Source organism: Schistocerca serialis, chromosome 10, assembly GCF_023864345.2.
Source record: "Schistocerca serialis cubense isolate TAMUIC-IGC-003099 chromosome 10, iqSchSeri2.2, whole genome shotgun sequence".
NCBI classification, from domain to species: Eukaryota; Metazoa; Arthropoda; class Insecta; order Orthoptera; family Acrididae; genus Schistocerca; species Schistocerca serialis.
The window spans coordinates 193,205,373-193,218,366 of record NC_064647.1 but is presented as its reverse complement, the minus strand read 5'-3'; the positions used below and the strand labels follow the sequence as shown (position 1 = coordinate 193,218,366).

The 12,994-nt window shown below is 44.6% G+C and overlaps 1 protein-coding gene across 2 annotated transcripts in view; it reads left to right on the top strand.

The window, feature by feature from the left end:
- The window catches only part of LOC126425068 (retinol-binding protein pinta-like), a 271,017-nt gene that overhangs the window by 231,181 nt on the left and 26,842 nt on the right, over window positions 1-12,994 (top strand). For both annotated transcript variants that reach the window (XM_050087979.1, XM_050087978.1), the window contains one exon: window positions 6,476-6,581. In XM_050087979.1, coding sequence (XP_049943936.1) covers window positions 6,476-6,581 — 106 coding nt within the window. The remainder of the gene's footprint in view (window positions 1-6,475; window positions 6,582-12,994) is intronic.

The following is a 12,994-nucleotide window of genomic DNA, read 5'->3' as shown; positions in this document are numbered from 1 at the left end:
CGGGAAGTATAAGTAGGGGGAAGCAATATATTCGATACCTCATCCAGAAACGCACCCTCTCGAAACCTGGCGAGCAAGCTACACCGCGATGCAGAGCGCCTCTCTTGCAGAGTCTGCCACTTGAGTTTATTAAACATCTCCGTAACGCTATCACGGTTACCAAATAACCCGGTGACGAAACGCGCCGCTCTTATTTGGATCTTCTCTATCTCCTCCATCAACCCGACCTGGTACGGATCCCACACTGATGAGCAATACTCAAGTATAGGTCGAGCGAGTGTTTTGTAAGCCACCTCCTTTATTGATGGACTACATTTTCTAAGCACTCTCCCAATGAATCTCAACCTGGTACCCGCCTTACCAACAATTAATTTTATATGATCATTCCACTTCAAATCGTTCCGTACGCATACTCCCAGATATTTTACAGAAGTAACCGCTACCAGTGTTTGTTCCGCTATCATATAATCATACAATAAAGGATCCTTCTTTCTATGTATTCGCAATACATTACATTTGTCTATGTTAAGGGTCAGTTGCCACTCCCTGCACCAAGTGCCTATCCGCTGCAGATCTTCCTGTATTTCGCTACAATTTTCTAATGCAGCAACTTCTCTGTATACTACAGCATCATCCGCGAAAAGCTGCATGGAACTTCCGACACTATCTACTAAGTCATTTATATATATTTTGAAAAGCAATGGTCCCATAACACTCCCCTGTGGCACGCCAGAGGTTACTTTAACGTCTGTAGACGTCTCTCCATTGATAACAACATGCTGTGTTCTGTTTGCTAAAAACTCTTCAATCCAGCCACACAGCTGGTCTGATATTCCGTAGGCTCTTACTTTGTTTATCAGGCGACAGTGCGGAACTGTATCGAACGCCTTCCGGAAGTCAAGAAAAATAGCATCTACCTGGGAGCCTGTATCTAATATTTTCTGGGTCTCATGAACAAATAAGGCGAGTTGGGTCTCACACGATCGCTGTTTCCGGAATCCATGTTGATTCCTACATAGTAGATTCTGGGTTTCCAGAAATGACATGATACGCGAGCAAAAAACATGTTCTAAAATTCTACAAGAGATCGACGTAAGAGATATAGGTCTATAGTTTTGCGCATCTGCTCGACGACCCTTCTTGAAGACTGGGACTATCTGTGCTCTTTTCCAATCATTTGGAACCCTCCGTTCCTCTAGAGACTTGCGGTACATGGCTGTTAGAAGGGGGGCAAGTTCTTTCGCGTACTCTGTGTAGAATCGAATTGGTATCCCGTCAGGTCCAGTGGACTTTCCTCTATTGAGTGATTCCAGTTCTTTGCAAAACAGTTTTTAGCATGGATAGGGACTGCAACTGCTGTGTTCGGATGCGGGCTGAGTTGGCATCCCTTCGCTCCCAGCTTCAGGCAGTGTTGGCTTCGGTCACACAGCTTGAGGATGTTGCCAATGGGCATCACTGTGGGGGTCCGGATGGGGGTTTGCCGGGGACGGCCAGCTCGTCCCACGCATCCCCTGATCGGACTACGACTGTGGTTGCCCGGGATACTGCCCGCATTGAGGCTGATCCCTCACCTGTGGTAGAGTGGGAGGTCGTTTCAAGGTGTGGCAGGGGGCGAAAGACATTCCGGAGGGCTGAACGGAAAGCCTCTCCAGTTTGTCTGACGAATCGGTTTCAGGCTCTGTCTCAGGCTGATACTGATCTTTGGCCTGACATGGCTGCTTGTCCTGTTCCAGAGGTTGCCCCTCAGTCTGCAAGATCCGGGCAGTCGCAGAGGGTGGGCTTACTGGTAGTTGGGAGCTCCAACGTCAGGCGCGTAATGGGGCCCCTTAGGGAAATGGCAGCAAGAGAGGGGAGGAAAACCAATGTGCACTCCGTGTGCATACCGGGGGGAGTCATTCCAGATGTGGAAAGGGTCCTTCCGGATGCCATGAAGGGTACAGGGTGCACCCATCTGCAGGTGGTCGCTCATGTCGGCACCAATGATGTGTGTCGCTATGGATCGGAGGAAATCCTCTCTGGCTTCCGGCGGCTATCTGATTTGGTGAAGACTGCCAGTCTCGCTAGCGGGATGAAAGCAGAGCTCACCATCTGCAGCATCGTCGACAGGACTGACTGCGGACCTTTGGTACAGAGCCGAGTGGAGGGTCTGAATCAGAGGCTGAGACGGTTCTGCGACCGTGTGGGCTGCAGATTCCTCGACTTGCGCCATAGGGTGGTGGGGTTTCGGGTTCCGCTGGATAGATCAGGAGTCCACTACACGCAACAAGCGGCTACACGGGTAGCAGGGGTTGTGTGGCGTGGGCTGGGCGGTTTTTTAGGTTAGATGGCCTTGGGCAAGTACAGAAAGGGCAACAGCCTCAATGGGTGCGGGGCAAAGTCAGGACATGCGGGGACCAAGCAGCAATCGGTATTGTAATTGTCAACTGTCGAAGCTGCGTTGGTAAAGTACCGGAACTTCAAGCGCTGATAGAACGCACCGAAGCTGAAATCGTTATAGGTACAGAAAGCTGGCTTAAGCAAGAGATAAATTCTGCCGAAATTTTTACAAAGGTACAGACGGTGTTTAGAAAGGATAGATTGCATGCAACCGGTGGTGGAGCGTTCATCGCTGTTAGTAGTAGTTTATCCTGTAGTGAAGTAGAAGTGGATAGTTCCTGTGAATTATTATGGGTGGAGGTTACACTAAACAACCGAACTAGGTTAATAATTGGCTCCTTTTACCGACCTCCCGACTCAGCAGCATTAGTGGCAGAACAACTGAGAGAAAATTTGGAATACATTTCACATAAATTTTCTCAGCATGTTATAGTCTTAGGTGGAGATTTCAATTTACCAGATATAGACTGAGACACTCAGATGTTTAGGACGGGTGGTAGGGACAGAGCATCGAGTGACATTATACTGAGTGCACTATCCGAAAATTACCTCGAGCAATTAAACAGAGAACCGACTCGTGGAGATAACATCTTGGACCTACTGATAACAAACAGACCCGAACTTTTCGACTCTGTATGTACAGAACAGGGAATCAGTGATCATAAGGCCGTTGCAGCATCCCTGAATATGGAAGTTAATAGGAATATAAAAAAAGGGAGGAAGGTTTATCTGTTTAGCAAGAGTAATAGAAGGCAGATTTCAGACTACCTAACAGATCAAAACGAAAATTTCTGTTCCGACACTGACAATGTTGAGTGTTTATGGAAAAAGTTCAAGGCAATCGTAAAATGCGTTTTAGACAGGTACGTGCCGAGTAAAACTGTGAGGGACGGGAAAAACCCACCGTGGTACAACAACAAAGTTAGGAAACTACTGCGAAAGCAAAGAGAGCTCCACTCCAAGTTTAAACGCAGCCAAAACCTCTCAGACAAACAGAAGCTAAACGATGTCAAAGTTAGCGTAAGGAGGGCTATGCGTGAAGCGTTCATTGAATTCGAAAGTAAAATTCTATGTACCGACTTGACAGAAAATCCTAGGAAGTTCTGGTCTTACGTTAAATCAGTAAGTGGCTCGAAACAGCATATCCAGACACTACGGGATGATGATGGCATTGAAACAGAGGATGACACGCGTAAAGCTGAAATACTAAACACATTTTTCCAAAGCTGTTTCACAGAGGAAGACCGCACTGCAGTTCCTTCTCTAAATCCTCTGTCCCTGTATACGATAACCTACCAACCGCTGTTTTTAGGATATAAAAAAATGGTTCAAATGGCTCTGAGCACTATGGGACTCAACTGCTGAGGTCATTAGTCCCCTAGAACTTAGAACTAGTTAAACCTAACTAACCTAAGGACATCACACACATCCATGCCCGAGGCAGGATTCGAACCTGCGACCGTAGCGGTCGCGCGGTTCCAGACTGTAGCGCTTTTAACCGCACTGCTTTTAGGATATAACAAACTTTGTTAATTGCGTATGTTGTTGACTGACATCAAGAAGAGTGTGATAATAGCAGTTCCAAAGACGTCAGATGCTGACACGTGTGTGTATTACCGAGCAATCAGTTTTGTTAATTACGGTTGCAAAATACTGACACAAATTATTTGCAGAAGATTGAAAAATCTGGGAAAAACTGACCATGGGGAACATCAGTTTGGATTCTGGAGAAATGTAGGAACACATGAGGCAACACTGACCCTATGACTTGTCTTAGTACATAGGTCAAGGAAAGCCAAAGCTACATTTATACCATTTGTAGACTTATAGAAATCTTTCGACAACGTTCATTCGATTACTCTCTGGGAAATTCTGAGGATAGGCCACGATTTTCCAGTCGTCTAGAGTTCAACCGATATGGTCACGAGCCAAGGGGAGGCTCTGCAGGCGATGTCGTGCTGTTAGCAGAGGCACTCGCGTCGGTCGTCTGCTGACATAGCCCATTAACTACAAATTTCGCCGCACTGTCCTGACAGATAAGTTCGTCATACGTCCCACACTGATATCCGCGGCTATTTCACGCAGTGCTGCTTGTCTGCTAGCACTGACAAGTCGACGCCAACACAGCTGCTCTCGATCGTTAAGCGAAGGCCGTCGGCGACTGTGTTGTCCGTGGGAATTTCGTATTCTCGGCACACTCTTGACACTTTGGATCTCGGAATGTTGAATCCATTAACGATTTCCGGAATGGAAGCTCCAGCCACCACTCTGCGTTCAAAGTCTGTTAATTCCTGCCGGCCGGAGTGGCCGTGCGGTTCTAGGCGCTGCAGTCTGGAGCCGAGCGGCCGCTACGGTCGCAGGCTCGAATCCTGCTTCGGGCATGGATGTGTGTGATGTCCTTAGGTTAGTTAGGTTTAATTACGAGGGCAGTTCAATAAGTAATGCAACACATTTTTTTTCTCGGCCAATTTTGGTTGAAAAAACCGGAAATTTCTTGTGGAATATTTTCAAACATTCCCGCTTCGTCTCGTATAGTTTCATTGACAGGTGGCAGCGCTGTACGAAGCTGTTAAAATGGCGTTTGTAACGGATGTGCGTTGCAAACAACGGCCAGTGATCGAGTTTCTTTTGGTGGAAAACCAGGGCATCTCAGATATTCATAGGCGCTTGCAGAATGTCTACGGTGATCTGGCAGTGGACAAAAGCACGGTGAGTCGTTGGGCAAAGCGTGTGCCTTCATCGCCGCAAGGTCAAGCAAGACTGTCTGATCTCCCGCGTGCGGGCCGGCCGTGCACAGCTGTGACTCCTGCAATGGCGGAGCGTGCGAACACACTCGTTCGAGATGATCGACGGATCACCATCAAACAACTCAGTGCTCAACTTGACATCTCTGTTGGTAGTGCTGTCACAATTGTTCACCAGTTGGGATATTCAAAGGTTTGTTCCCGCTGGATCCCTCGTTGTCTAACCGAACACCATAAAGAGCAAAGGAGAACCATCTGTGCGGAATTGCTTGCTCGTCATGTGACTGAGGGTGACAACTTCTTGTCAAAGATTGTTACAGGCGTAAACATGGGTTCATCACTTCGAACCTGAAACAAAACGGCAATCAATGGAGTGGCGCCACACCCACTCCCCTACCAAGAAAAAGTTTAAAGCCATACCCTCAGCCGGTAAAGTCATGGTTACAGTCTTCTGGGACGCTGAAGGGGTTATTCTGTTCGATGTCCTTCCCCATGGTCAAACGATCAACTCTGAAGTGTATTGTGCTACTCTTCAGAAATTGAAGAAACGACTTCAGCGTGTCCGTAGGCACAAAAATCTGAACGAACTTCTCCTTCTTCATGACAACGCAAGACCTCACACAAGTCTTCGCACCCGAGAGGAGCTCACAAAACTTCAGTGGACTGTTCTTCCTCATGCACCCTACAGCCCCGATCTCGCACCGTCGGATTTCCATATGTTTGGCCCAATGAAGGACGCAATCCGTGGGAGGCACTACGCGGATGATGAAGAAGTTATTGATGCAGTACGACGTTGGCTCCGACATCGACCAGTGGAATGGTACCGTGCAGGCATACAGGCCCTCATTCAAGGTGGCGTAAGGCCGTAGCATTGAATGGAGATTACGTTGAAAAATAGTGTTGTGTAGCTAAAAGATTGGGGAATAACCTGGTGTATTTCAATGCTGAATAAAACAACCTCTGTTTCAGAAAAAAAATGTGTTGCATTACTTATTGAACTGCCCTCGTAGTTCTAAGTTCTAGGCGACTGATGACCACAGAAGTTAAGTCGCATAGTGCTCAGAGCCATTTGAAGCCATTTGTTAATTCCTGCAGTGCCGCCATAATAATGTCGGAAACCTTTCCACGTGAAACACCTGAGCACACGTGACTGCTCCACCAATGCAGTGCCCCTTTATACCTGGTGTAGGCGATACTACCGCCATCTGTATACACGCACATAGCTTTCACTTGACTTTTTTTTCGCCTTAGTGTTATCTGCTGTCGTTGCTGATGTGCTCGTCTGTGTAAAATGTGTCGTGAAAGTTGCCTGCAGCTGCTTTTTGGGCCTGCGTGATTTTCCTGTCTGCTTCCAGCTGCACCTGCACACGGAAGGGCTGCACACACTGGAGCCGTTCGTCCCGCTGAAGCTGCTGCCCAAGGACGTGGGGGGCGAGGGGGAGACCCTGGAGGCCATCAGAGGTGGGTCTTCTGTCTACAACACAGCTCATTCTAAACCCGACCATACGCTTAAATACGAAACAGTACTTATCTAGTCAAACTCTGCTAGTGCGACTATGATTAAATGAACAGGTCAAGTTCATAGCCTCGCAGCACACACAGACTAAAGTTTTCTCGAGTAACTATTTAATCATACTGGATTAGTAGACATATCGTCCGCATACGACACGATAAACTACAAAACGTTTGCTGCAAAAGCTCTGTACAATGAGTTAGAATAATGCTTTGTATACATAAATCACGGAAAGATGGCGCACATTTTCAAAATTCCATGTATAACGTCCCATGATGCAATTTTAGTAAAACTTTTTTTGTACAACTAAACAAACCACTTGTCGATGACATACAGTTTGACCAGCAAATCATCTTTACATTGCGGCGTCTGTCCGTTATGGGTGATATGCCGCATGCTAAAAACCGCTACGCTAAACTTTTTAAAATCAAAACATATATATATATTTTAAAAAGGTATTATTAACATTTGATTGTTTTTTATTCATCCCACTACATATTGATAGCCGTGTATACTGGGTGTTACAGAAAGGTACGGCCAAACTTTCAGAAAACATTCCTCACACACAAAGAAAGAAAATATGTTATGTGGACATGTGTCCGGAAACGCTTAATTTCCATGTTAGAGCTCATTTTAGTTTCGTCAGTATGTACTGTACTTCCTCGATTCACCGCCAGTTGGCCCAGTTGAAGGAAGGTAATGTTGACTTCGGTAGCATCAACAGGTTAGTGTTCATCACGAACGTGGTTTTGTAGTCAGTGCAATGTTTGCAAATGCGGAGTTGGCAGATGCCCATTTGATGTATGGATTAGCACGGGGCAATAGCCGTGGCGCGGTACGTTTGTATCGAGACAGATTTCCAGAACGAACGTGTCCCGACAGGAAGACGTTCGAAGCAATTGATCGGCGTCTTAGGGAGCACGGAACATTCCAGCCTATGACTGGAAGACCTAGAACGACGAGGACACCTGCAATGGACGAGGCAATTATACGTGCAGTTGACGATAACCCTGTCAGCGTCAGAGAAGTTGCTGCTGTACAAGGTAACGTTGACCACGTCACTGTATGGAGGGCCTCCACGCTCTCCTGACCTCAACCCTCTTGACTTTCATTCTTGGGGGCATTTGAAACCACTTGTATACGCAATCCCGGTACCAAATGTAGAGACTCTTCGTGCTCGTATTGTGGACAGCTGTGATACAGTAGGCCCTTCTCCAGGGCGGCAGCAGCGCATCAGGGATTCCATGCGACGGAGGGTTGATGCATGTATCTTTGCTAACGGAGGGCTTATTAATCATTTCCTGTAACAAAGTGAAGTCACGCTGGTACGTTCTGTTGCTGTGTGTTTCCATTCCATGATTAATGTGAATTGAAGAGAAGTAATAAAATGAGCGCTAACATGGAAAGTAAGCGTTTCCGGACACATGTCCACATAACATATTTTCTTTCTTTGTGTGTGAGGAATGTTTCCTGAAAGTTTGGCCGTACCTTTTTGTAACACCCTGTATACATATATGAAGGCTGAAATTTAAATAGAAGCAACTATTTACTCACAACCGATATAAAAGAGTTACATGTTTGCACCTGTTACTGTCCTTCAAAGTAGTCACCAGTGTTGTGTAGAACCCGTTGCCAGCTATGTGGAAGGCGTAGTATACCGTTAGGAGAGCCTGTTCTGTTGACGGTGCGAATGTAGCGGTCTAAAGTTATGGTGATTCTCGTGTATGACTGTGATGGTGTTATCCTAACGCATTACGTTCCTCCACGGCAGACCGTCAATGCACAGTATTACTGTTCGTGTTTGGAGCATCACTTGCGACTAGCTTTGCGAAAGAAGCGGCGACACTTTCTGTGCAACCCACCCATCATTTTGCAAAACAATGCGCGGGCGCATACAGCGCAAGCTGTGGCTGCTCTGTTCGGTCGACGCGACTAGAAAGTACTGTACCACCCACCATACTCCCAGGACTTAAGTCCTTGTGACTTTTATTTGATTGCGAAGATGAAGGAACCACTTCGTGGCATTCGCTTCAGAACTGTTTCAGAGATTCGACTGGCAGTAGACCACTCCATTCGCATTATCAAGTTCTGCTAACGGTGTACTACGCCCTCCACATCGCTGGCAACGGGTTCCACACAGCGCTGGTGACTATTCTGAAAGACAGTAACAGGTGCAAACATGCAACTCTTTTGTATCGGTTGTGAATAAGTAGTTGACACTATTTTTAAGTTCCACCCCTCGTATAAATGGATAAAGAAGAAACGATAAATTGTTAGCAATCCTTTTTAAAATATATATATGTAAGTAGTTCTCTAGTTTAGATAACTAGTTTACTTATTGGTAGCTGAAAACATTACAACTAAGGCATATAATCCATTGAACTTTAGTTAACACACTCATTAAATCCTGGCGACATATTAAATGAGAAACAAAAGTAAGATTTAAAAACTTAGTTCTTTTGCTTTTTTTTCTTTTTCTCGGCCACGATCGATACAAACCATATCAAAAATTGTGCAGTCTTCGTGTAACAAAATCTTACAACTTGGCGACACCTTTTTGATGCTTTTTGTAGTCATCCGGGTCGTTGAGATGTGAAACGCTGGGCATGCTACGTCATTTGAACGAAAATACAGACAAAACGGGAATGTTTTCTCCTATTTAAAACTGTTATTTGATATGGGCGGCAAGTATCCCTAATGAATAAATGGGCAGCATATTTACTGCATATTACGTGCGGTATATTTCCCGATCTGCAGGGGAGAGACGTCGTATCTTTGTACGACCTTGATTGGTAAGCTGGCCGCATTTGCATTTGGGCACGCCTCATGGAACTTATTGTTAATACAACTATTCAAATATACCTAAATATTTTACTATTTCCACACGCTGAATTAATCATGACGCTAAAAGCGTTTTTGAAGGGATATTAACAGACTTACCTCAGTTATTCCCCCAAAGCTTACGTAAAACTTGCTGGATCGAAACGTAACCAGACAGATATGGCGCGGTGTCCACTGAACATCTGCAGTGCCGATACGCGCACGTGCACTGTGTCAGTGTTTGCCGAAACTAAGAGGGGTGCGCAATCTAAGGCGCAAGTGGCGCCTCCCCCGGATTTACCCTGCTTTAGACGAAGATTGTGTGCCTGGTGTAAGTGGAGACGTGGCTGCAGCTGCTCTTCTGGCTGTTCAGCTGCGCCGAATCCGTTTGCTGCACGAAATCTCGACGACCGGCCCAGCACTTCTCCTGGTGTGTTTCGAGTCGTGTTCCTACGTACCTCGTCAGTTCAAAACGTTCCGAGACTGGATTAATAAAAAGTAGAGGAAAGTTGAGGAGGGATTTCTTAATACTTCAGATGGTCTACAAAGTCTCCTCCCACTTAAGTGCAACACACAGAATGTTGCACAAAATGTTCTCGGTTCACTTGCGGGCTCAAATTCGGATAACATTTCCAAGCTTTTGATACCCTCCATCACTGTCGTCAGGGGCTAAAACTGACTGTCCTGAACAGGCAAGGTTCCCTCTTTTATTGCCACAGGACGGCACCTGACTGGCTGGATTATACATAGGTGTAGCGCTTTATGTCCACAGATTGTTCTTGCGCTCTCTATCTCTAACACCACTTGCAGCGTCATCCATCGCATCAGACTGTGAACTTTGGGAAGTACTCCACCATGTTTTTTCGTTACAAGTGTCAAGCACAACCTGGTCACATAGCACTGAGAGGCTGCAGCAGTTATTTGAATGTTAGACATCCCACTATTATTTGAATAGTAGACATCCCAACATAATATTTACAGTAGAGGTGGAGAAGGATGGAAAGCTACCTTTTTAAAAAGTGTAGGTCGAACGGGAATCAGATGGATGACTATGCCATTCTGTGTACGGGAAACGGACGCGTACGTATCTGTATGTCAACGGACTTAGCTTTCATCACCCAGCTCAGAAGGGAGCTATGCTGAACACTTTAGTACATAGAGCCAGAACGTTTTCGGGCAAGGACCACATCGGTTTCCAGATTAAGCATCTGAAGATGGTATTCGGAAGTAACTGGTATTCTGTCGTGACGTTGGATCAACGGTGTCGAGGAAACCATGGCGTGACGCCGTTCAGAGAAGCCAAGAGGACCGACACACAGCGCAGCTTCCGTTCTGCGGTGCAACAGCCGGCAAGGTAGGCACCGTCCTAAACAGGCCAGGGATCAGACCAGTCTTCCGGCCACCCGGAAAAGTTAAAGAAATGTTGCGACGGGTTGAAGATGATCTCGGCCTGCAAATGCCAGCAATTTATAGCATTCGTTGCAAGTGGTGTGGGGCGGCGGATTAGTTTGTCAAAAATAATTAAATCTATTGCTGGATAAATGCTTGCATGTAGAATCAGTTTCTGGCTTTTGGAATGTTGTTAATGCTGTCTTTCGCCGTTCTCAACACTGGCTCTCTATTTACTTTTTAGCACCCAGAAAGTGATTTAACAAAACGTGGAGCCAGTAATCAGAGATCCTAGTGCCGACTTTATTTGAGATACCATTATAGCTGCAGCTTATAGCTCTGAGGAATTAGGAGATTGTCCGGGATTTCTAATCAAAAACGGTTTTCCAAAATAGTTGAGTATATTCTGAAATTCACTGATAAAAAACACAAGTATCCCTACAACCTAACTAACAGATCAGGTCAGAGTCTAATGCGCTTATGCAACTATAAATGTCCGAATTAAATGTTAAAAAGAATGCTCGCCATAATTTGATGAAAATATTTCATCAAACGCCACGCTATTTGGTAGAATGTCTGTCCCGCGACGGCACTTGAAAATACGACAATACGCAAACTGAAGCTAGATAATGAAAATCATCCCAGAATTAACACTTCACTTGGAATGTTTTCATGGTTCCGTGTATCTCTAGTAACTTAATACGGCACCCGAGGCTGTTTGTAGCAGTGACACTGATGCGACGCGACTCCCGACACAGATGGCGTGTCATTCAGCGTCTGGAGAGGACTGGGGCCTTGCTTCCTCGCACAGCCTTCTTATATATATATAGCCGCGGTGCGGACGGCTATGGGAACGCCTGATCAAATCGGCTCTTCCGACTAGCCGCTGGGCTAGTAACGCACCACTTCAAGTTACATAATAATTTATAGCTTCTTTTGCTGATGGCCGATGAAGCTCTTAATTTAAACGTGCATTCAGCACGCAGGTAAGTATTGATAATAAAATTTTGACGTGGCTAAGTTAAATATTTTGGGCGAGAGAATTAATTAAATTACACTGCACGCAGTAGATGAACTCTGAACTGGCCCTTTTGAGATCCGCTATCGCTATAATTTTATAGGTATTAAAAAGAAACTTTACACATCTTCATAGTCATAGCGGACCTCCAACCTATTTAAATCTAAACATCCTAGCCTTATTTATTAGCCTACTTAATATATCTTGCTTCCTTCAGTTTTGAGATGAAAACCAGAAAATCATGAATTTCCACTAAAATCTTAATTTGTGAAATCCAAAGTACTGTTTTTATTAAATCATTATGAAAGATGAATCTAAATATAAATTTTGAAGTCTCTAGCTCTGTTCTGTTGCGCCAATGAGTTTTTTAGAAAAATGTCCAAATTTCGAAAATGGCTGAAGTTATCGAACTGATATTTAACACACATTAATTCAGTATTATTTCTGACATGCTAGAAAAGTTTTAGATCATTTGCTTGATTTTTAAGGTATTGCGCAACATTTATGACGTCAGAGCTAGTTACAGCAGACTGGCTGGCACACAATGGAAACTGATGTGAATTTACTACAGCGTGAGTAGGCTGCTTCCCTACATCACCCTCTACTTAAATTTTTTTGTTTATGAATGTTAATGAATGAAAAAAAAAATTAATTACAAAAAGGGAAGCAAGAGTACAGCTTAACTCCCTATGGAAAATCAAAATTGAAACATAAACCTGTAGAAACATTAAAGAAAACTGATTACCTACATTAATTATTTAAATTGTGGGCATGTTCACTGCCTTTTAACCAATGTCATTACTCAAAATTCTAAGCAAAGTCAATGAAATATTTTGGCATACATATTGCCTTAGACAAACAAACACATACAAATTGAAAAATTATGAAAATCTTAGATCCATTAAATACATTAAATACATTTTTACATACACAAATTCAAAGAAAATAACATGATACATAAACAGATGATTATCTCTTAGCAGTCTTTTCTAAACCTGAAAGAAAATTTCACAAATAATTTTTACACACGTGGTTGTAGCCGCTTTGGTTGGCGTCTTACACTTCCATTCACAAGGGTAGAGGAGGGGAAGTTGCTATGGTGTGCGTCCTTCTCGATCACTCTAAATTACATGG